A 25464-nucleotide genomic window follows, 5' to 3' on the forward strand; every position below is an offset into this window, starting at 1 on the left:
GTGGGTGGGAAGGGAGGGCGGGGGCAGAGTCGGTGTGGGTGCCAGTCGCGCTCTCGCTGCTTCAAAGCGATGCTTTTCGGCCCGACAGAGAGGCGACCAGGAAGGGCGAAACGTGCGCGCGGGGGTGGCTGCTACCAGCCTGGACAGCGGGGAAAGGGATGGCCGCGGTAAGAGAGCACTTTCGAAGCTCGAAAGAGATGGACGAATAGATACACGCAGCTGACCAGTGGTGTAGCTCGAGTACGTGCTCCGTTTTCCATTCCCTTTGGCCAACTCTTTTACGTATGGTAGTAGTATACCAGGGAATACGACCGTGTACCTCGAATCGTCCAATAAACAGATACCAGATACACGAATAGTATATCGTGTAGCTTTTCTCTTTTACGTGTACAACTATTATCCGGTCCTTTTTTCTACATATATCGGTTACGAATGAATGTCACATCGGCTGATATCGGCTGTCTCGCCAAGATGTATCTTACGACGAATGGAAACGATTCTCTCGCGGCAAAGAGAGAAATCTCGCAGCTGGCTACGCCACTGGTTCTACCGACTGAAAAGAGTGAGAGAAAATGGGTGGGCAAGGATGGAAGCTGGCACAGTGATGAGAGAACAGGAGGGGAGGGGCAGCAAATACGGGGAGAAGGCGGGTGGACGGAAGAAACGACAGGGCGAGAGGGAGGAACCGCGAGGGTTAAGCAGAGAGGGGGTTAATGCTGGTTCTCGCGGAGCAGAGGGAGACAGCAGGGGGAGGGAAATGGATCGGATTGCGTGGTCGGCACGAGGCTGGTTAGTATGAGTGCAACGGGATAAAAGAGAGAGCAAAAGTAAGAGGGCAAGAGATAGAAATGCGGTTAGGGATGGAAGCGCGCGTGTGTGGGTGGAAAAGAGGAGACGAGAGGAGAGCCAAGAAGGCTTACGTCGGAGTGAGAGAAGGATACGTGAGAGAGAGTGAGAAAGTTTCGAGGTAAGACTTCGAGGGATACGAGCTTGACTTGACAGGTGACAACCGATCGGACCACTGACGTCACAGATCACTCGCTCGGCCGTGTACGCTACACGCACAAACACGATTTATCGCAGCACACATACACGCACATAGGAGAGAGAGAAAACGAGAGAGCGCGCGCGCGTTCGACGTGTCGTGCATCACGCCGTGTTACTTCCGTTCCGTGCACAGAGTACGTCATACGTAAGCTTTCCACGCCGCGAGAAAAAAAGTACCGCGCGCGAGAGGGAGAGAGAGAGAGAGAGAGAGAAAAAGAAAGAGAGAGAGGGAGAGAGAAAGAGAGAGAGAAAGAAAAAAAAACTGGCATGGGATAGACAGAGACAGATGGGAAACTAGAAAAAAAAATAACGGTGCGATAAAGATAGGGGTGAAACGGAACGAGGGAAAAAAGAACGAGGTAAAGGGAGACGAAATTTTTCACCGGAAGTAAGTAGTAAGTATTTACGATGCTAACCGGCCGATAGCCCCGCGCGACGCCTCTATCTGGTTACCATTACACTCGGATGTATGAAATGCGCCAGCAGCATACACCATCCCCCCACAATAGCCCTATTTATGATTGGGCAAAATTGCTTTCCATGCGCAGAATAAAATCGCGCGCGGGCGAGGAAAAATCCGCGGGGGTTGGATGCACGCGAGTTACGCGACCTGCGCCGCGCTCCTTCCATCGCGATGTCTTCGAATTCTTCAACGAGGACGTCTCGCCGCTGTATACGAGTCCCTTCGATTCATCATTCACGCGTGAATGATCTTTGTTCTTTTGATTTTCTTTATGACATCGACTCGCAAAATTTGGGAAAAATTAAATATGGCGAGAGGTCGCGGTCATGCGTACTTACACGCGCCTCCAGCCCCATCTTCTAGCTCGCCAATCAGCGAATGTGAGCTGATTTCAAAGAAATTCCGTCTGCAGCGCTATCCTCGTTTAAGGGTGTATCGTGTATCGAGAAATTTTATAAAGATAGGTACCCTTAATTACGCCGGAAAGAATCGTAGTTTTTCTTCCCGTGTTACCCCATCGTCTCCTTCGTGCTTCATGTAGATCAAATACGATCGACGTTGTAGCGTAATTATAGTGATGTTAATTTAATTATTTTTATTAATTTCCAAAGTATGGCGACATTTGCTTCAATTATCATATATATATATACATATGTATATATACAGTAATATTCTTCAGAAAGTGAAATCATCGAATTTCTGTAAAAAATTGATGAATATTTTTATTTTCTTTGCATATAAAAATAATATCCAAAATTTAAATAGAATTCTGATTTAATCCATATTGTAAATATATAATCGTGATAATTAGCAACCCTTCTCTTATAAATCTTATAAATATTACAAGTAATTCTCAAATATATGAAATATTTTAAACGGTCTAATATCGCAGCATTACGTATGATTTAGTACCTATTAATTTTGGCTCTACATTAAGGTCAAGGATGCAGATTTCAACGTAAGAGCTTGCAACTCGTAAAGTTCTTTTTCTAATCTGTAAGAACAGCGATATTACGTCAGTGATTGTACTGTACAAAATAATTATCAAAGAGCAGAGAATTTGTTATTTTATACCTTCTTTGATGATCTTTAATATTATTTAAAGTACGCACAAACTGCTTAATCCCCTCATTAACGCTTTGATATGATTCAATTTTTGTTCCAATTAAATCTACGATAGACTTTAAACTCTCTGAACACGATTTCAAGGCTTGTTTTGTTTCTTCCCACTCCTCGGGTGTCTCAGGAAGAACTATATTGTCGCAACGAAGTATATCCAGAGGTTTTAGAAGATTATGTAACTGCGATAGAATTTTCTCTAATAGTTTATTCTCTTCTCCTCCTGTAATTATAACAAGTTTAATTATTTAAAAACATGTAGGTAATTCAGTGATACGCGAAAAGATGGTATTTAGGTAATATTTACTAGTGCAATTATTCACATCTAGAATTTGAGAATCAATTTCATTTTGTATCTCGGTTAAATTTATTATATCTCTTTCTCTAGTTTTTAATTTAAACAATTTCTCTTCGTTGTGATCATATTCCTTGGCTATCGTGGCCAGCTGAGATAAAAACAATTTCTCCTTTTCTTCTGTTTTCTTTTTTAGAATTATTTCTGTCATAATCTTTTGTAAATACTGATCGTAAAGGAGTTTCAACTCCATGTCGTTGCATTCTGAATCCATTATTTTTGTTCCATCTGCCATTGATTGCATAGAAGATATCGAGGTACGATCCAATGCAATTTTCTTTTTTGGGAAACCTAGATGGTACGATTGGTTTAGTATTTTAACTTTGTAGAACTTTAACATAACAGGAAGTCAAAGTAAAATTTTTACTCTGTTGCGAAGCAAAATCAGATGGGGCCATTGTTGCCCTATGGTGTGAACTACCTGCACGAACATTTGTTATGTGATCCACTGTATTCTTTTTTACTGGTTCTGGTGTAGAAGTCTTTTGTATCCTAAAAATATATAAAAGATTACTACTCGAGAAAAAGTAGTGTTTTGTGTTTACCTCCTAAGTCGTTTCAGTTTTGGTGTTTCCGCCTGATCTTTCTGCATTTTTTTATTAGCGATTCAGTTAATTCAATCCTTATTCAGTTAATCTAGAACTTTTAATTGATAGGACGTATGTCGCGACAGTGCTGATAATCTCTTATATGCACAAAGCTTGAAGAAATTTCAAGTTAAGGTTTTACGTCATATCGGAAAGTACAACAAAGTCGCCAAATTGTCAGTTTGAAATTGTTCGAATTTTTTCCAACGCTGGTGCTGCCATCTTTGCATATCTAATTCCTGAAAATGTTCAGAATGAAATTCAGAAATTCGTGGACAAAACGACTTCTAATTCAGAAATTCTGAATCTGAGTCTGTGGTTTGACGATATCAGTGATTTGTTAATAATTATTTTAGATTTACTTTTTTAATCTGTAATATACGTACCATGGAGAAGGTATTTTTTTTCTTAATAATTTCATAATATTAAATTTCAATTTCATAATATTAAATAATAAAATATATTTATTTTTTAAACGCTTTCAGCATCCTAAACGAGAAATTCCATCAATGTTAAATAAAATACTAGACCGTGATGTCCAGTTAACAAGAAGTGTTGTTAAATGTGTAGAAAATTTGCCACTAATGAAAAAGTTAAGAATGCATTACAAGATGTTAGAGGTACGTTTTTACTTTGGTGCAAGATACGAAAAATATAACAAAAGTATTATATAAAAAATCAGATTTCTTTGTACACGAGTTTCTAACTTTAATTGTGTTATTTGCGTAGATATCTTGCCACGCAGTACCCTGGATAACATCGATACTTGCATTTATTTGGATTCTTAATAATAAAAATTTGTATCAAATGCAAGTCAATTTGTTAATGGGTAAGAACAAATATCAAGATATATATATTGAATATTTAGGAAAGAAAACAATTTTCAATATCGACATTACTGGTATTATTATTATGTTTTTAGCTTTAATACTGGACATTATCATTATTGCCATATTGAAAGCATATATAAGAAGAAGAAGACCAGCAGTTAACGACGATCCTTTTTCACTAGGACCTGATAAGTATTCATTCCCATCGGGTCATGCTTCTCGGTCGGTACTTATTTTTTATTTCTTTAAATATCTATGGCCCGTGTCTGATATTTGTCTCCTATCGATATCAATATGGATCTTTGCTGTAATTCTGTCTAGACTTTTAATGAGAAGGCATTATATTCTTGATATTTCTGCAGGGATTTTTCTAGGTTATATCGAAGGAATGCTTGTAAGCATTTTATATTTAGAATCTGAAACTTGTTCCAATTTAATATATTGGATAACCGATGAGAAATTAGATGGTGCAGAATATGATATTTAAAATTGATTCATTTTTTTAATATAATATTAAGCAGTGATAGAAGATTATGTCGATCATTGTTATCTTTTATAATATTTATGTCATGCGTTTGATTAATCATTTGCAACAAAGAAAGATATTGAAATATGATATTTCTTTATATTCATTTTTAAATTAGATAAGTTGATATTGAAAATACTAAAGTAAAGGTAATTGTCAGATAGAGTGCTCTTTTTGTTATATCGTTATTATCAAGACTGTTTATGTAAGCACTGTTAATTATTTTTATGAGATAAGATATGAAATGGTTCTTAATTATATAACGATACATGCTTTAAATTATGAATTTATGGAAGATGTTTATACCAAATAATGCAATCATATTTATATACTTTTATTTTCTTATCACATAATATATTTTTATCGACAACAATTTCAGGTTCCACCTTGTCCTAGCAATATCGTAGATTTTTACGAATCTGATAATAGAAAATACAAAGGTTGTAGAGCATAATCAATAAATATATTTTGTAATAAACGTCTTTGTTCCAATAAATGTTGAACTCGACGAGATTAAAAAGGAATAATAAAAGATTCCTTTAGAGTTCAGTATATAATGTAAAAAAAAGGGGAATGATAAGTTTATTGTACAAATCACGTATCGCTACATTTGTAATATATGAAAAATGTCTTGTACCATTTTCATCTACGTATAAAATTACAAGCCAGCTTATATGTATGTATATATGCAATCTACACGTTATGAACGTCAGTCGTGTACTACGATATTAATCTGGTTTCCTACAATAACTTACTAACAATTTCAATATTATCATCGTTTCAGTCAATTGAAACATATCGATTAGATATTCATTTTCAGCATAGGTATTCTGTTATTATACTGGTATTCGAGTTCAAATTAAAAGCGCATAAAGATTTCCAATATTTTTTTCAATAGAATGCTAAACCTAATTAGAGCTCGAAAGAGTGCGAAAAATCATCAGCATTTAGATTTTATTTTTTTGGAGCTATAACTTTTATAATTTCTCCTCATGTCTCAAGTTATTAGTCATAGTAAACTAAGTATCGAAAAGTTTCTGTGTCTTTTATTCAAAGTGCAATCCCATGATATATGTATAAATTAACGATAGCCAATGATAATCTGTTAATTGTTCTCACAGAAAGTAAAAACAATTGATTTTATCAATTATAGTACACGTTTTTCGCCTTGTCATATAAACTAATACACAACGTTCACCTCAATTACCACAGCTGCCCAATTTTCATCAAGCTTATTATTAATTATCTTTCCTCTGATACTTTATTATCAGAGGTAAAGCGTTCTTAATTTTGTCGCACATGCAGATGATATAATTCTAACATTGTTCCATTGTTTTCGTTTACCATAAAGGAGAATGATAAAATTTTAAATCTAATCGAGTATGTTGATTGGGACCAGCTACTTCTTGGCTACACGAGGGCGATGGTTTCATATTTTTTTCAGTTTTCTCTGTCTCTCGTAAAATGGTAGCTAAAGGAGTCGGTTGATAGTCTGGTAAAGCAGGTGTTGGTACTGTTGACAATTCGCTTGTACGTTGCTTCTGTTCTTCTTCCGAATAAAGGCTCAACGATCGTGGTCGTTCCGGTTTCAGTTGAGTCGCAGCCGGCGTGCTCGGTTTTTCACTGAAAAAGTAACTTCCCATGAAGATGCGTGGAAACATGTTTGATAATAACATGCATTCCACGATCGTAATTGCTTGTTGCGTGCAGTTTTACGTTGTCAAAGTATAACAATTATATTAAGGCCTAAAGAATAATTATAGATTCTTTCAATAAATATGCTAAGCAAAAGAACGTTATTACAATATCGATTTAAAAAAAATATAAAACACCAGAATAATTAGGTTTTTATTTGAAAATAAAGTATATTTTTTAAATGTTTTTTTTTTCAAATAAATTATTATCTTACGCCTATATGATGAGATAATGAATGATAATATTTTTGTAAAGAAAATAAATCATGCATGGATCACACAATTTTTGCAAGTGACGCAAATGAAATTACTTACTCCGAAAACAAGAGTAAAAGGAACGTGTTGCCATTGTGCAGAGGATATTGGGAATATTGAACTGGTGTTTTCATGGGAGTGGAATCGCTTAATATCTGTCAACGAAAAGGAAATAAATATAAAGTCCATGCAGCACATCCGGTGAACACATTTTAATCATATGCACAGGTGCGAGTGACCAGTTGAAAATAATCGGTACATATCACAATAAATAAATATAACGTACATACATTCATACATGCGCAAATTGATCTAACAAAATGTTTCTGTTCAATAAATTAAACATATCTGTGCGTTAAAGACGAAACAATAAGATGATACTTATATCTTAAATTTAAGTCTTTTCTAACAATCTTTTCCAACAGCCAAATATCGATGTCTTGTTATAAAATTTTATAGAACTTTAATATCTCAATGTTTACAATGTTCTCAAAACGCTATAAACTATCCATTTTAATATTTACAATATATCAGCCGATGAATGAATGAATTAATATCGACTTAATATAGAGAATTCGTGACATTTAAATACGCAAGTTCATTTTTCTATACCTAAAACTGTATAATTAAATAAATATTGAAATTTTCTAACTAATGGAAGCAATATAATCGGATATCTACATATTTTTTGTTGCCTATCGAAGTATCGAAGCGATCTTGTTCAACCCAAAACCTCGGGGCAACATTGAAGAAATTAAGCAAGAGAAAGGTCCAGGAAATATGTATATGATGCGCGTACAAATGTGCGCTGGCAAGAGGTAGAGCATATACACCATTCAGTGTAAAAATAGTGGAAGCTGTTTATATCGCATATTGCCGTGTTATTCATGTTTTCCTTAACCCTTTAGCGACCAACCTTGAGTATTTTAAAGTTTCAATGAACAATGTATCACTCTATAGTAAATTCAACGTGTAATATTAATTCAGTCGGTATACATAATTGAAAATAGTATCGTTACATCGTTTAGAACGACTTATCCGTCTATTGAAAGATTAATTAAAGCTTCAACGAGTCAGATATCCAAGAGGGCTTCACCGCTCTCCATAGGTACAAAGAAATTAAAGGCTAATTAACATTGTAAGCAGCTTTTGCGTGATCGTTCAACAATCTCGATGACTATCTTTTGAGTTTACTCACCCAGTACGCTCGGCTGATGGACCAAGCACAGCAGTGTTATGGATTATCTAAAAGAAAGCGTTAATGCATTTTTAGTCATGGTTATTACTGTGCTATTAACGATGTTATCGTACAAGTGTTAAAACATGCAGTTGGAATTTTATCGCGAAGCAATTAATAATTAGAATGTTTTAAGTGCAAAAATATTATTAAATATAGTTATTACACGATTCACATATAAATGCTATATCCAAATAACTTAATGTAAAATACGTGTTTAGTTTACACGTGTGTTACATAGCTAATACAAAAGCTTGGTGTGTCTAGCATTCTACTTCGAGAGTAAAACAGCGTAAAATGAAGCTATGCTTGGTATTTTGCTTTTATCTATCTTATTCGTCGGTGATCCTCGGTGTGCTGTGATGCCGTACTTACATTTGCCATGGAACAAGGCGGTCGTGCCGCGGCGTATCTACCAAACGAACTGCGTGAAACGGGGGAAGAATAGGCAACGCCATTTAAGCTGAAACCAAGATGAAAGTTGTTAATACGATAACGATATACATATCACTTATTTGTAATATTTATAAGATCGTTAAATCTACTATTTAATCATCATACTGTAATCTTTTAATTTAGTATAATCCACTTACTCTAAATAATATTATCATTGGGCTACGAACGATTATATACATATATTTAATACATTATTTATAAAATACACACATATCTTAAACATTATAAATAAAATGTCATACTTAGAGCTACTCTTCCCGAGATTGTTATGTACGATGCTAGAAGTACCAATGTCAATCGAGGTCTTTGCAGGTAAACTGTATCTATTCGTCCTCACATCCTGACGTTCTGCAAAATATCCAATAAACATGTTATTGAATAACGCTGTATATTACAGAAGAAGAAAACAAAAATTATTACCTAATAGTACAGTTCAGTTATTTTAATCTAACTTAAGAAAACAATATTAATCCAATAATAAGACTAAACTCGCTTTACTGCTATACAATCATCTTATCTATCGATCAATCTTATCGTTCATATCATTTAGTTTTCGCAAGTGAGCCCGCCTCGTCATAGCGTAGAGGAATTTAAAACGAGCAATTTCATATCCTACCATAAGCTATCCGATGTCAAGGAAATTGGATCGACTCGTTCATAATCAACAGAATGTCGAGTCAGCGAATTCATCATTTAAGGACAGCTTCGAATCGATCAAGGGATTTACATAATAGGGTCATTACATAGGTTGACATTGACCGCGATTTTATACCACAGCGGGTAAGAATTACCGATTTAGGGCACTTGCTGCGAACGATCAACTACAAGGCGAAACTCGACCTTCGTACCACCATTTTCGTACCTTTAACTTGAAAGCAGATCGACAATGCACTCACAGACTACCTTGTATCTTTATGGAGATACCTTGAAGACGAGACGCTCATCAAACTTTCAGTTTGTCGGTAAAAAATGGTACTCATATTGTAGCACATGCGTGAATAGGATTGATCTTGAATTTGTTCATGAATTAAAAATGAATAATATCATAGTGACGATATGTCTTTATAGTTATTACTATATGGAGATACTTTCATAGAAGTAATTCGATAATTTCGTAGAGAAATATTTATTCCTCTGTATCTGTATCTATTCTGTATAATAAATTTATAGAAACGATAATTATACATTTATTATTCTCAGATGTATTTCTTAGCTAAAATTACGAGGAAAAGTCGGATACAGATTTTACGAAGATATAAATTTCTTTCGTATAACGATCAGGTATCTTCTTCCATTTTATTAGATTAATATTTCTCTGCCATAGTTAGAAACTTCTTGGGAATATTTAGAAACTTTCTAAAAATTCAAATTGGCCTGTTTCTAGTCATTTTCTATCGTATTCGGAAACTTTCGAAGAATTTCTTTTTAAATTTATCATTTCAACAGATGAATTTCACCGATAAGATGACCGATCAATTAAACAGAAGCAACTAACGCGCGTTAATGATTTACCAACACGATCGGCGTTTACTCTGCGCTCTAACGAGAATTCCTAGCATAGTGGTCGTTAACGAACGAACCGACAAGTTTACTTCTTCGACGAAGTAATTAGAAACGTAACTGTTTAACGAGCGTTTACACCTCGAAACTTTGTTCTTCTGTCCTCGGATCGAAGTAAAACACCACAAAAATAAAGAAGATTAGAGCGCGGATGTCTATGCGCTTATGGAATTTACAGGAGCATAAACTTGTAAAATGTACGCAATCTGCAAAAGAAATACAGATTATTTAAAGTAAAGCATTCGTTAGGGTGTTTAATTGATAAAATAAATTCGTATTTAAGTCCCGTTTCTTTACCAACGTCAATAAAAATATTAAACCGCATAAACGTCCGCAGTCTAGCGATTACAGGTACAGTACAGTAAGACCAAAGTGCTGCAATATTTCTGAATTCATGGAGGTTTCGATTCTTCTATCTTCTCTCTTCCAATCGCATATTATAATAATATTTTAATTAATAATAATTTAATTATAATAATATTGTAATATTTTAGAAACATTTGATGAGAGAAACAAGAAGATTCGATAAGTTAAATAAAAATTATGTGTACGCGATAATTACGTTATCGTATTTCACTGATTTTTCGTAACTGAGGTCGTTTCTAAATGAAACAATAGATACCACGAAATTTTAAAGATTCGAGGAAGTTTAAGGAAGAAAAAGGTGTACGTACCGTCGTCAAAGAATCCTTGAAAAACGACAAATTTATTGTTCTGTGGAATAATCTTCGAGAGACCGTAGTACTTGTCTAGAAAGGCTAAGAATTTCTCTGAAGGTCTATCGATCGCCAATTTCACGGGCCTGATATTCTCTTCCTGAAAGGTAAAAATGACAAGAAGCATTATTACTGTGAAAATATATAGAAAACAGATACACAGAAATACGTACAAATAGTTGACATTTCGAATAATTTGATATCTCATTGATCCTTTACATTATAAATCCTATTTTATATTCCGCAAGAGAGCTTTAAATAAACTAACGCAGCAAATAATCTGAACGAGTTCAATCACCTTTCGGGTTACCTGCAACCGTAAAACCCACGCATAATGACCTTTTGTCACGCTCCTCTTTAAGACCGTCTACTAATTTGCCACAGTAGCCTGTACGGTGTTGTTTCTTATCGGGAACAAGTCACGAAATTAGCTGTCGTAAGCGTGCGAGTATTTTCTCTTCATATCTAATGTCGGTTTTAATCTCTGTGCACGTTAAAAAATCGAAGATCTAATCTAGCGTTCTCGACTTCGTGACCGACAATTATTCCGATTAATATTTTTCGATATATTTCGTTATATTTTCTATTCTGTACAGTGTGTAAGAAATTATTCGGTATAACGAAAGAAGGAAACGAATAAAGACGAACGCCATGAAGTACAGGGAAAATTAAGAGATTACGGTATTATAAACGAAAAGATAAATAAACTATCAACTTTTTCTTCAAATATCTTTCTACTTGATTTCCTAACTCATCCTCTTAATCGAAACAAAATTTGTTAAATATTTGAAGAAACGGTATACGCGTTTTAGTATACTTGCATGTTTTCGAATATTTACTTATATATATTTGACTATTTTTATATACTTAAGTATAGTACTTAAGTATATTTTTATACACTAAGTTTATTAATTTTATATATAAAAATATACTTAATTACTATACTTAAGTATTTATAGTATTTCATATACTTATAGCACTTATATACTCGTAGTACTTAAGTAAGTTTATTAATTTTATACATAAAAATATACTTAAGTACTTATAGTATTCAATATACTTATAGCACTTATATACTCATAGTACTTAAGTTTATGAATTTTATATATAAAAATATACTTAAGTACTATACTTAAGTACTTATAGTATTCAATATACTTATAGCATTTATATACTCATAGTACTTAAGTAAGTTTATTAATTTTATATATAAAAATATACTTAAGTATTTATAGTATTCAATATACTTATAACACCTATATACTCATAGTACTTAAGTTTATTAATTTTATATATAAAAATATACTTAAGTACTATGCTTAAGTACTTATAGTATTCAATATACTTATAGCATTTATGTACTCATAGTATTTAAGTATAGTACTTTAGTAAGTTTATTAATTTTATATATAAAAATCTACTTAAGTACTTATAGTATTCAATATACTTGTAGCACTTATATATTTATAGTACTTAAGTATACTTATGCACGCTATGCATTCTTACAGTCTCTAATAATAATACAGGAAGTACCGAAGAATGTATTTAAACTGACATCGAAGGAATGTGTCGGACTATAAGGAAATAAGTGCAGTTTACAAAGATGGCATGAGAATATAACGTTCGACAATGGACAGTTACACGTACAGTTAGGTTGAGAAACGGTGATTAGAGAATTGCACGCGAGCCACGATTTCGTCGGTGAACTTGGGATTCGAGCGCCGGTCGTTCCACAAGAAAGCAAAGAAAATTACTATCGATCTGTGCACGGGCAAGAAACAGGTTGCAGGAACTTTGAAAGAAGGATAGGAAAAAGAGGCCAGTCGTTACTCCGTTTAAGGACTGGCTTTGTGTTCGGTCGCCTTACGTTCCGCTCTGTGTGCTGTTTCAACTGCACGAAAAAATAAGAAATCCTTCATTTAGATCGCTGTAGTGTAACGGTGCACGTATAGTAACACGTTGCTTCTTACATCGACTTCGCGCTTCTCGCGTCGTTTCTCTTATTCCTAATTATCGCGCGAAACGAATTAATTCGTTGGAAATTCATTAAATAATTTCACCATGCGTATAACGTGATTTTTCCTTGTAAATATTCGATCGACAAGAAGATAAAATTCCTATTACACGCCGCAACTAATTTCGAATATATAATGAGATCGATGAAACAAATACGTGTAAGAGACCGAAGTTCGTTAGTGTATTTGTATTTAATTCTGTGAAGATCTGAAAATGCCATCGAAAATGTATCTAACAACGAACGACACGGTAACTTTCATGTTCTTTGTGTAAAAACGAATGGGTATCAGATCGTTCCTGTTAGAATTACGCAATTAGCAGGAACAAAGATAAACAAGTACCGAGGGATTCTCTTTTCTCTTCATCCTTTCTTTCTTATTTCCTCCTCTTGCTTTGTCTTTTTCCTTTCGTCTCTACCGTTCCTTCCTCTTTCTTCTCTCTTTTCTTTCCTCTTTCTCTCTCTCATCATCCTACTCTAACCAACCTGTGAACACTTTCCCCCTCGTTCTGTCATTCCTCCGTTTTTATATATCCTTGCAACCTACGCAGGGTGAAAGATCACATAAATTTGTCAATCTCGACAAGAAAGAATCTAAATTGAAATTGTAAGAAGACTTCTGAGATTACCTATATTGATCTACTATTCATTAATTCCTATTAATTCCATGATAAATTAATCTAAACTATATATAATTAATTTAATACTTAAATCAATTCGCAATGGCATTAATAATTATCGTTATTGACTCCATTAATTAATTCTAATCTATATTTTCATACGGCAACGTAGACGAGAACTTAATTATCGTCAGTTATAGCTTTAATTGAATTCCTATGTACGATCGGTATCCGTTTACGTGTGCGTTTAATTAATATATTATATCATATATAAGTTCAATGTCTATTCGGCGTAAAAGGAGCCGAAATATTTGATTTCGTTTGAAATAAGCTATCTGCCAGACTATCGCGATGGTATCGTTTCAGACGTCGAGAATGTCTGTTATCGAAGATGGGAAGAGAACGGAAGTCTGGTAGGTGTAACTTGTAAGTATCCGAGCGTATCTTTAACCCTTTCTTTACGACGTGCATACATAGCTACGAGTACGACTCCTGTGTACGTATTATTGTACCAGCGATTTCGCAAATCGACGTTCAAAATCCTTCGAGACGTACTTCGGTTACAATTCATAGAATTCGAGTATCTTAGAATATGAAGAAACAGAGTGCAGATATTAAGATAGTACAGGAACGTTCGTCGTGTTCGAATTAAACGCCAAAGAATCGATTAATAAATAAATCGGTATTTGCAGTTTCCTATAGTCCAACGACTATACTTCCTAAATAACAGAAAACTGTACAAAGCAGTACACATGCACTAAATGCAGTAGGAGATCAGCATACGAATTCAAGCACTCACTCGGTACACATTTTGCAGCACGACGATGGAAATAACAGTGCAGATGGTCGTCTTACGTAATCAGTATCGGATAAATTATCACCAGACTAGACTACGGGATTTTTATGCATTCGTGAAAAATGCAAAATTTTAAAAATACGCAAGACGCATACTGTGCGTGATATAAAAAGCTATATAAAGTATGCAAAGCGCGATACTCGTTGCGATATTTACTAGGTAAAATTTCTACGTAAGTTCCGTTTTCCTACTGACGTTCGCAAAAGTTCGTAAAATTTGCACAAGCATCCGCAGTCTAATCATTACCTGAACGCCGATGATCGACGGTAGCAGTCATGGTTCGTTACGTGGCGACTATAATCGACATTCGTATTCACAGGTTTTCCAACACGGATACCGACTATGGTTGGCGTTAAGAGTGGCACAGTTAAAGAACGAACAGCTTACACGAGTTCGTCTCCTGCGTACGAAATTGCTATCCACCCACACGTAGAGGATGTGAACCGTGCTGGACGGTGTAAACGAGACGTAATTACTTCCCGAGTAAAAGCAGAAAGGCGTCCCAGCGATCTCGATGCAGACCACTTCCATGGAAATCTTACGCAAAATCGCGCTGTTGCTCGTTAAGCCGAACGTTGCGAAACATCGTCGTTTCGCACATGCTCGTGGGCAAACGAAATTGAACAGAACGAAGGGGAAAGATTAACACAAGAGAATCAGCAGCGGCAGCAGTGCACGAAACGGAATTTTCTTCTCGCAATGCGAATCAACACCTTTCGCGTTTCGCGAGAAGGAAAAGTTTATGAAGGTTGCGTTAAAAGATTCTCTCGCCTTTCTTATTTTCTATTTTCACGATCTCTTTAGACAGCTACTCGCAAAGTCTAATTCGTTGCAGACGATGATTGCACGACTCTAAGACAGAAGAAGGATTTTTTAAGTAACAACGGTCTTGGACGAGATTAAAAGATTACATCGTTGGACGCAATAAAATTTAAAAATAAACTTGATACGACGCCGGGTTGATACCTTCGGTATTTTTAAAGCAGGAACATTACGTTTAGGACGATTATGTTAAAAATTCTCCCCTTCTCTATTTCCATCGTTTACGATCTCTTTAGACGACGACTTATAACTCTGAAATGGAAGAACGATTTTGTAAATAAAGTAATCACGTACGACGATTAACGCAATAAAATTTATGTAAGTCAGACGCTACGTAAACGAACATCTTGCGTGTCTCGAGAAGAGCAAACGTTTAAGATGGTTGTATTAAAACATGTAATTAGAGAAGAATGGAATTTCAGCTGTTCTTGCAACATTGATCTTCCGTTGCGTTTGCCTCGATTAACATATTCGTTGCTTGTATCTTGCATTTCAATTGGCACGTATGAGCTTTGCTTTTACGTAGATCTTGATAAATGCGATGATGTTAATTTCGATGCGGGATATCGATAAAAAACGAAGGGGATTTGGAAAGAAAAGTTGTATAATAAATTCACGTGCAACGTGAAACGTTATATGTATATATAAAAGGTATTGATATTGCCAAATACCTGTAATGCAACGAACGTTGCATGTTAGATATTAATACAGCGAAGAGTCAATAGCATAGTGAGAGGAATTTAGCAAATGAACATTTTATTTATAAAAGTCTGTTATTAACGCGGAACGTGTTAATTAGCAAGTTTCTCTTTTTCTATTTCTAAAAAAAATGCATACTCTTTGTGATTGAAATTTCGAACAGAAAAGAGGAAAAGTACGATTCTTATGTCAACAGCAGGTTCTATAAAATGTCGTGAACCGAAGCTAATAAGCTTTAATTACGGAAAAGTACTGCGCACCGGTTGGCAATCTGGTATTAGTCGAGTACTGTTCACAGGAACACGAGGTGAGTTCACAAGCCAGCAGCACTTGCTGTGATTCTGACAGAAGTGCAGCGACCATAACAGAGCGGAGGAAAAAATCTGGTATACCAAACACGAACGCCAATTTTTCGTTCCATTCTACTCTTTTTGCCCTCGTAAATTCATTGACATTATCACAAATTCGATGTTGCATATGTTACGAACGCTATTTTGATGATAAGTAAACAAACGAGGTGACAAAAATGCTATATAAAATCTTGAATCTACGTAATATTATAATTATTAAGTAGATACGAATAAAGCGTGAAATTCTCTGTCTTTTTTATTTTCGCTATTTATTAGCGTTTTGCAAGTTAGCAATTTATAATTTGAATAGGAAAAACCGAATAATTAATAGTTCTGAAATATTGCGAAAAATGTTTGTTTCTCTGGTGGCAATAGTTGTCAACATATACACATATTTACATACACAAGACTAAAACGAGATTCGCATTAAAACGAGATTAACATATTTATGATTATCTGTATCGTTTAACACGTTCAACAACATCATCGCACCTTTGGCTATAATTTTTACCATACATGCTATTCAATATATTAATCCAAGGTATTTAAATTGTTTGTATCGTTAATTATATCTTTGATTCGTAAATAACATAAAATATAACGAATTTTTGTTTTCAACCACTATTAATAAAATTATTATCCGACTTTTAAATTTGCATTCCACGCGAGTTTCTTGCCAGTTAAAAATACTCGTTCTAAAGTCGTTAATTCAATATATAATTTCATAATATTTCCATTCAAAGTATTAAATTAGTTTCGTCGTCGATTATATTTTTAACTCATAAATAATCCAAATGCCTTCTTAGAAACGCTGCCTGAGCTCCAAATTTCCATTCCACGCGGGTCTCCTATCGACTGAAACCACTCGATTCAACAAGCAATTCTATAAGTTTATGCAAATTTCCATTCAAAGTACCAAATTGTTTTAAAAGTGCAACAGATGCAAAAACAGTGCAGCAGATACAACGTGCAAAAAGATGCAAAATACCGTACCTGTCACGATATCTAATAGATAAGACAAATCTCTACGTCTCGATCTTCTAGTTGCACAGAAATACGAATTTCACAAGTAATCCAAAGCGTCTCGAACAAATCTCTTTCTTCCTATCAACGTCGAATCTTCTCTCAGTTCCTTCGAAAATACCATACGAGCTTTTTTTCGTATTCCACCGGAGTCTTCTGCCAACTAAAGCCACTAATTTCATACGCAATTCTACAAACACTAAACTATATTCTACAAACTATTATCTAGCGAATGAAACGGACTTTAGCGTCTAGATCGTAGCTTCTCACTTATGTTCGTACAAACATGAATTTCATAAACAATTCAAAGCGTTTACGAACAAAACTTCTCTCATTTGATCGACGTAAAGCTTCAAGCACATCCGCCTCCGCAGCTAATAATCTCGCGGTTGATGCGACGTTAGACCTATGTGTATGTCGGAGATGAAAGGAAAACCGGAGTCTTCCCTTTGCAATTTTGAGGAAGCCTTCTAATGCTTTAGCCTAGATTTTACCATAACCGTAATTAAGCAATTGTCATTTGTAATTGTTTGATATTTGTGAAAAGCGAAAGTGGGTTCGAGGTGACAACTGGTCGCCGAACGTAGCCACGGTTCGTTTAAACGTTTTGCCTGACGAACGTGTGGATCGGTTGTATCGTTCTCCCTAGAAATCACATAGAATTGTACTTTAGAGATGTCGATATAATGGGACACACGTTGTATTAGGAATCAATCTCCAGACAGAAACTGCCTAGCAACGGCGTTTGGATCTTTCTCGATGTTTCCAAAGAGTATACAACAAACTTTTGACAGAAATTGCCTAGCAACAACGATTGGAAGCTTCTCGATGTCTCCAGCGAGCATATAACAAACAAATGCAGTCGTATAGCGAAAAAGATTTTCATCGGATATTCATTCGCGTGATCGCCTTGGAAAGAGATACATCGAGCAATTTACCGAGTGTCTCAGCAATCGTATTTTTGTGTTAAAAATTATTCTACGCATAGTAAAGAGTTATCCCGTTGACCGTGGATTCGTTTGAACCCCGGAACATTGTTAATAGCGTTAATTAAATTCATTATTCGTAAAACCTATCAATCGTTAATCTCGTTATTCGTTAAATTCATTATTCGTAAGACATATTATTCGTTCCTCTTATCGTTCGTTAAACTTAATATTCTTTAATCTAATTATTAGTTAGACTTATCGTTTGTTAATCTTATCATTTATTAAACACATTATTCATAATATTTTGTAAAATCTCGTTTATTCGCGTAAATATATTCTCTGTTTCGTAAAACAATGGCTAATTCAAACGAAGAATCGTTACGCGCCTTAAATCCTAATGATAACCCGACATATAAATAAAAAAGAACTTTTTTACTGCCAATATCACACATCCCTTCGCGTTTCCTTCGAGAAAGCTACCTGAGCTTCGAATTTCCATTGCACGCGAGTCTTCCGCCAAACTAAAATCATTCGTACGAAATGTCATTGATTTAACGATTGCATAATCCACTTACGGAGAGCATGTGCTGGTAGAGAATATTTCCAAGGCCCATGCGTTGCCGTGACTCGTGAACATAGAAGTCCAAAACGCATCTTGGCTTCAGCTGATAATGAGCGCCAGTCTCGTCGAACATGAAGAGGTTCTTCGATCCGGTCTTCAACAATCCCACCACGCTGCCCAGTCCGCTGCAAAATCGAAGGAACGTTGTACGTAATATTACTCGATGATGATTCACGGCTGCGGTCCATTCGAGGTTCGCGTTCCTAGACGTAGATAGAGCGAAAGAAAACACGGGGATCAGCGACTCGAGGAAGTTCGTAGCGGAGCTAAGAATTGGACCATCGTATTCGTCACTGTGCTGTTTTCGGGCAGCTGTTCCCCGGCGAAATTGCTATTTACACCTTACGTCTGTTCGCTGTGCCACAACATTGTGGAGAGGAAATAAGTTCGAGTTTAAAAATTACAGTTTATTTTTGAATGGACATGGTGATGTCTCTTGCTGTGATGTATGTCAGACTCTTGTTTCAAATTGCAGATTATTATAAATTACAAATGAATTGTAGATAATAAGTATAATCGATAAATTAATTTTCTTAAACGGATATATTTATAGATGATAAAATGATAATGATAAATAATAATAAATGAATAAGAATTTATCTTTCGACTGAAATGACAATGTTTACTGCTATGAAGTACATCGGATTCTGGTTTTAGATTACAAATGATTAGGAATTAAAACTGAATTCGTTTCTCTAAATATGTAGGTATTTTCATAATTGAACAGATTACAGTTTTTCCTCGAACAGAGTTGGCGATGTATCTCAGATTTTCGTCTGAAATGTTCCCTACAAGTTACGCACGAGTTATACATTATAAATATAATCAATAAATTCATTTCTATAAATTAAAAGTTACACAGACGCGAAACTAACGGTAGCTAACGATATCGATGGAGAAAAGCTCTCAATAGCTGTTCGAAAATTCTTACACGCGATAATCATCGAGCGTTTCGCAACGATATAATACAACGAACTATAATTTACGATTTCAAATTTTTTTCACATCGACGTAACGAGCACAGATTTTCTCACGCTACCTGGTTTCCTCGTCTGTTAACGATATCCATGATCCACCATTGTTATAATGAATCGTGTAACCCAAGCCAGGTCGATCGTATCTCGGTTAAACTGGCTTCGTCGTGAAGATGGGAATTTCATCGTACTTCCGGTATTTTTGGTAATTAATTAACGCCGTATATCGCGGTACGACAGCGTGAAAAGTAACTTAAAAGCTTCACGAGCCAGTTATTGTCTCTGCGCACACGACACAGTACCAAGAAGAAGTTTTCTCCGCGATTATGATAAAAAGAAACAGAATATGAAACGCTTTACGCGTATATACACTGTATGCTGTTCGTAAGTCGAGGATCGTTCGCAGTTTTCACTGTTATTCGACTACTTTCGATTTTACGCAGCTTTATCCACATAGGTAGTTTGTTTCTGTCTCGAATTCGAGTAAAAAATTGCATACAAAATGCTTTAGAACGCATAGATTATACGTTGTTGTAATAACGCATCAAGACATACAAAGAAACTGTTACGAATAACATACGTGGTGATTATTCAAAAACTTTTACAATTTTTTATCAAATCAAAGAGATTAAATCAAAGAGATTACGAAACAAAATTGATGGATTAATACCAAGTCGAGGCCTCGGTGGACGAGACAACTTTAGCCGATCTTGGCAAAACTTTTAAGAAATTATTCCTAAATAATGTCATACGTTCGCTGAAAATTCACTAGAATTGTATACACGCGGATTATCAAGAATCGTGAGAATTTCAAATAACAATGAGATTCAATGTGATATGTAATATCTGATAGTTCAACGAATTAATGAAAATGTTACTCCAAACACAAGGAAAAAAATACACGGATATAATACATTACTACGCTATTGACAATCGTTTAACCAGTTAATTACACGTATACGTGTATACACGTCAATCGAAAACTTTATTTCGCTGCGATTAACGTGTAAACTCATCGTGTAAAGTAAAAAATTACTATTTACTACACAAATTCAAAGTTTTAGTAAAGAGTAATATTAATGACATTTAGTGGTATGTTTACTTTCAGTAAAACCATTATGTATTTTATAAAAAAAAAGTTTTCGATTGTTTGATTATTCTCTTTGGTATATCGATTATTGTCATATGTTTTTAATAAATTGTGTTGATTACTTTCTCCCATGGAAACTATTGCCAAGCTGTTTTCAGTACTTTGCTTTATTGCTTCCTGGCAATTTTTCAGTGTTTAACAACAATACCTTTCTTCGACAATGAATTGTTAATTTTTTACCAAATAGAAATCTAATTCTTCCTCTTCATTTTTCTTCACTTTCTTCGCAAAAATGTATAATGCAGTCAATTACCCTGCGATCGACGTGTACATCGGCGTGACATTTAGCGGTATGTTTACTTTCAGTAAAACTATTATGTATTTTATAAAAAAAAGTGTTGGATTGTTTGATTATTCTCTTTGGTATATCGATCATTGTCATATGTTTTTAATAAATTGTGTTGATTACTTTCTCCCATGGAAACTATTGCCAAACTGTTCTCAGTACTTTGCTTTATTGCTTCCTGGCAATTTTTCAGTGTTTAACAACAATACCTTTCTTCGACAATGAATTGTCAATTTTTTACCAAATAGAAATCTAATTCTTCCTCTTCATTTTTCTTCACTTTCTTCGCAAAAATGTATAATACAGGCAATTACCCTGCGATCGACGTGTATACTCCTCATCGCTCGATTTTATCTGCTCACTTCGCGAAGGATTTTTGAAAGTAAACTCCGCAGTTAACAGGTTAGCCGGTTAACAGAAGTGAAGAGTCGAATTATCCTCGGTTTAAGTATGAGCAATAGCTTTTGAATGACGGTACACAGCGGTTGGATTCTGCGAGGATGGGGAAGCTGAATTCCTCTAGGGGAGGAGACACCAGACATATCGATCGGCCAACCATTTTGCACGCTACGAAACCCCTTATCCCGGTAAATACAGCTTCCTTTTCGTCCTCTGCTTCGGGTTCAGGTTGCTGTTTCCAAGAGGGTCTTCGTCGTTTGTCCAAGTTTTTACGAGAGCGATCAAATCGAGCAGTTTTCGAAGTAGTACTTCTTCGTCTGGCAGCGATGATTGCGCTTTCCTTTTTAGAAAACTCGGTTTTTTTTACCTAGATTGACAATCTTTCGTGCTTTCGTTCAAACGTATCGTTGCGAAAAACTATTGGATTGGAAGAAATAAAGAAATTATGATCGTCCATGGATGAGCGTGTAGCGAACAAACCAAACTTCGATAGAGTTGTTGATAGCAGAGGATTGAAATTCTTCGACGTGATAGTAATAGGAATTTCAAAGTGAGCGAAGACTGCAGCTTTTAGAAATTTCGTCTTTCATATTTGAGTTAAATACAAGTTGATATCGAGGAGTATTTAAAAGAACTGTAATTTTTATACTTAACCGATGAGATAAAATCGACTGAAAATAATAAATAGGAGAAACAGGGTTAAAGAAGGTTTAAAGAACTTACTTGTTAGCTTCATTGTCAACTAATAAATAAACAACATGGTCAGTATCTCGAAGTTTTACGGCGCTGGTTATTGACTTGTTCAGACCTTGAGCTCTGGCAGAAGCCTCGCCCATGTCGTCGAGAACTCTGCTTAACTGCCTCTGACATTCGCTGAAAAAAGAAATAATTACATTTTTTTACTAATTTACAACATGAATTTATTTTTAGACAATCGATATATAATTTGTTCCATATAATTATATATATTTGTCCCATATAATTTGTCAATATCAATTTGTCCCATCAGACGGTAACAACTACACCGTGGATTCGCATGCATTTATAATATAATAACACGTAATTAATATTTTATAACATAACAACGTTTAAAAAAAGACATAACAAAAATATACGGAATATTCATTCTGGCAGAATCATCAAATAGAATTTCGAATAATTGACGTTTCCAACGGTCTGGACTAGAACGCGCTTTTAAAAATGAATAGATACACAAAAATATATAAAATCTCTATCAAAGTGCTGTCTCTCTTCGTTTCGATAGACAAAAATATTTGCATAGAAATCCGCAAACTGGTGATAATAAATTCGCACGTGTACGTAACGCTTGACAAGATAGACCGACTAAAATATTTTCCAAGGGAAAAGGACAGTTTGTTGATAATTCGGCCTGGATTTCCCAATTACATGTTCACTTGGACGTTGTCGTAAATTAGAAGGCGTGGTTTACAACTTAAATAGCACGAAACAACCGTTCTACTTTCTTCGCGCTTCTCTTTTCTTTCTTCTCTTTTCTCGCTTCAGTTCGTTACGTCTGGTCAAAGAGGTCCGTTCTTTTTCCTTTCGCTGTATAATTCCATTAAATTTGCCAAGAGTCGCGAATCGAACGATTTGAAGCGTATTAGAAAGTTCGAATGTAATTTAGACTTTAACTTTAACTTAGATTGTAACTTAGACATTGCCACGAAGTTGCATAATATTAAATTTGATATTGGCGACAGTCCGCATACGATAAATTTTCGTTCTTATCACGAATGATAAACGAACGCTGTTGCATTTGACGTTGTTGTATTTCGTAGAATCGCAAAATTCGTTTATTCCAAGAAATGCGTTAAGTCTGGCTTGCAGGAAATTGGATCGTTGCTAAGCACCAGAGATAATACAATTTCCATCTTTCATTCCACTTACTTATTGACCTTTAGACTTGACCAGAGAAAATAGATTATTTATCGATAAAAGACAATTTTGCAGCACACGCTGTTAGAAGATTCTTGATTTTATTCTCTCTTTCCTGCTTTATACAACAACGCTTATTCTATTAGCAAATAATAAATCGTATCCAAATTTTACGTCGACAATATCTCTTTCCTGGTATCGTGAAATATAATCAACGATATAAATTCTTTCGAATAAATCAGCCAACGTGGACAATTTTTCAAAACATTTGACAGAAATCCAATTATTCTTACGTACTTTTCCAACCATGCTCGGTTCAATTTATGCAAATCAACTTTAAAATAGATTAGTACGTGATTATTTTATTCAATTATAAATTATCATGGAACATGGTAATTCAATTAGCTTTGCTAATTGCTGACTACAGTTAAGTATTCGATCTGTTGTAATTGCCAATTTGATAGATCAAACAATTTGACTCTATTCCCAACTTGTTTCTTCAAATTATCTGTCGATTTTTATTAGCTTTCAATGGCTGAGCGGTCAAGATATTATCTTTAAAACGTATTTCGCGTGTGTCTCTTCTAATGACTAAACTAATGTAATAAATCTTCGTGTTACAGTGGCGAGCCATTTAACGATAATTCCATCTCACGCTTCACGTTCCTTAGTTTACAAAATATTTTTACTCTATTCGCGTATTGTTCGTTCGCTTGGCCACGCGATTACAAAACACAACAAGTCCATTCAACGTGTTTTCTTTAGTCCTTTTCGCGGTAGCTCGTAAATCGATTACACAATGTGATTATACGTCGTCGCTCCGAAATTAGCGTCTGAGTCAGCAAGACTTGACTGTGCGGTTTGTCTTCTGGTTCCGCGCGCCTGTCCAGGAAACTGAAAACGCGTGCAACCGATGGCACGTTCCACCTGTCGATCGAAGTAAATAAAGGACACTCTGAAATGATAACAGCATCTGTCCATGACACGGTCTTACACGTACACCTTTAACTTCTCCTCGTAGCACGCTTATTATGAACCGTTTCAAGTCATGAAATTTATCGTTGTACCGTATATTCGCGTACCATAAGTTAATTCGTTGTAAGATACGACCCAATTGCGGCACTGGCGTCGCGCCAATGTGATATTATTTTGCAATGCAAATGTAGATCGATTATCCTGACTGCGCTATGTAGAGACATTAAATACAACGACGATGGATGATTGCGAGAGGCACGTGATCGCTGGGATCAGCTGCGAGTCTACCACGCGCCTCATAAGGACAACAGAAGCAACCACTTTCGACCAAATTAATTAAATTAAGCATCGATGATCGATAACCCGTTCGAGGGGTTGCCAATACGAAACTTTTCGTCTGATAATTCCTTTCTTTCTAGCGGTCCTTCAATTTCTACGTTTCAACCTCTCTTTAGATTCGATTACGAAATACGCGCTTAATGACGTAGGAAAATTAGCAACACGAAAGCGTAAACGATTTTGTAATTTTAAGTCCCAAGCAGCGCTGTTTAGATTTTGTATCGAAAAGTCTCGGTACATTTGAACGCTACGGACGACTGACGGTATTTTGTGTTTCATTGTCATCTCCTCAATAATTTTTATCGAGCTTGAAATATTTACGAACTAATAGTGCGTATATGTAACGATATAGATGTATTTTATAAAAATAACAAATATGACCAGCTTGTTTCTCTTCGTAGTCGATTAAGAGAAGCGCTATCGCGCTGTCCGGGATTTTTCGACCCTGTTTTTTCAAAGACCCCCGAGACTCAAACGGTTAGATATCGTCTCTTGCTTATCTTTTACCGTTGCGTGTTGGATTCTAGAGCCTAGAAGGTTGAACTATTCCCTCAAAATAATAAGCACCTTGTGGATGATTTCTTAGATCGTATTGGTCACGCAAAGGATCAAAGGATCGAGAAAACAAGCACCCAAAAAGCAAACTACCGAAGCGTCCTGTTTTG

The 25464-nt window shown here is 35.3% G+C and overlaps 4 protein-coding genes across 10 annotated transcripts in view; 1 reads left to right on the top strand and 3 right to left on the bottom strand.

Moving 5' to 3' along the window:
- The window catches only part of LOC100742915 (GDNF-inducible zinc finger protein 1-like), a 23629-nt gene extending 21656 nt beyond the window's left edge, over positions 1 to 1973 (bottom strand). For 2 of the 3 annotated variants that reach the window (XM_033323035.1, XM_033323034.1), the window contains exon 1: positions 1849 to 1973. In XM_033323035.1, the coding sequence (XP_033178926.1) occupies positions 1849 to 1866 (18 nt within the window). In that variant the 5' untranslated portion in view covers positions 1867 to 1973. Of the gene's footprint in view, positions 1 to 1463; positions 1810 to 1848 lie in introns of those variants that run through there. The other variant, XM_003492519.4, reaches the window with a different exon arrangement.
- Positions 342 to 5954, top strand: LOC100743235 (phospholipid phosphatase 6). Of its 2 annotated transcripts, none has more exons than XM_033323041.1 (4): positions 342 to 967; positions 4057 to 4191; positions 4301 to 4400; positions 4494 to 4973. In XM_033323041.1, the coding sequence occupies exons 2-4, from the start codon at positions 4081 to 4083 to the stop codon at positions 4886 to 4888; spliced, it is 606 nt and encodes a 201-aa protein (XP_033178932.1). In that variant the 5' UTR covers positions 342 to 967; positions 4057 to 4080; the 3' UTR covers positions 4889 to 4973. The 2 variants fall into 2 exon arrangements, with proteins under 2 accessions (XP_033178932.1, XP_003492570.1); XM_003492522.4 differs by lacking the exon at positions 342 to 967 and adding an exon at positions 3144 to 3967 and having other exon boundaries at positions 4494 to 5954.
- LOC100744031 lies at positions 2091 to 3799 on the bottom strand. The gene is made up of 5 exons (XM_003492529.4): positions 3530 to 3799; positions 3352 to 3476; positions 2937 to 3275; positions 2585 to 2852; positions 2091 to 2504 (listed from the first exon to the last, which is right to left on the bottom strand). The coding sequence occupies exons 1-5, from the start codon at positions 3574 to 3576 to the stop codon at positions 2438 to 2440; spliced, it is 846 nt and encodes a 281-aa protein (XP_003492577.1). The 5' UTR covers positions 3577 to 3799; the 3' UTR covers positions 2091 to 2437.
- Positions 5246 to 25464, bottom strand: part of LOC100743036 (alpha-tubulin N-acetyltransferase) — a 29782-nt gene continuing 9563 nt past the window's right edge. Inside the window, exons 2-8 of one of the 4 annotated variants that reach the window (XM_033323039.1) lie at positions 22313 to 22462; positions 18734 to 18905; positions 10804 to 10945; positions 8812 to 8917; positions 8489 to 8537; positions 6937 to 7031; positions 5246 to 6550 (exon numbers count right to left, since the gene is read on the bottom strand). In XM_033323039.1, the coding sequence (XP_033178930.1) occupies positions 6268 to 6550; positions 6937 to 7031; positions 8489 to 8537; positions 8812 to 8917; positions 10804 to 10945; positions 18734 to 18905; positions 22313 to 22462 (997 nt within the window). In that variant the 3' untranslated portion in view covers positions 5246 to 6267. Of the gene's footprint in view, positions 6551 to 6936; positions 7032 to 8074; positions 8122 to 8488; positions 8577 to 8811; positions 8918 to 10803; positions 10946 to 18733; positions 18906 to 22312; positions 22463 to 25464 lie in introns of all 4 variants that reach the window. The other 3 variants (XM_012390288.3, XM_033323040.1, XM_003492521.4) reach the window with 3 other exon arrangements.

The sequence above is a fragment of the Bombus impatiens genome, unplaced genomic scaffold (assembly GCF_000188095.3).
Source record: "Bombus impatiens unplaced genomic scaffold, BIMP_2.2 scf_0761, whole genome shotgun sequence".
Lineage (NCBI taxonomy): Eukaryota > Metazoa > Arthropoda > Insecta > Hymenoptera > Apidae > Bombus > Bombus impatiens.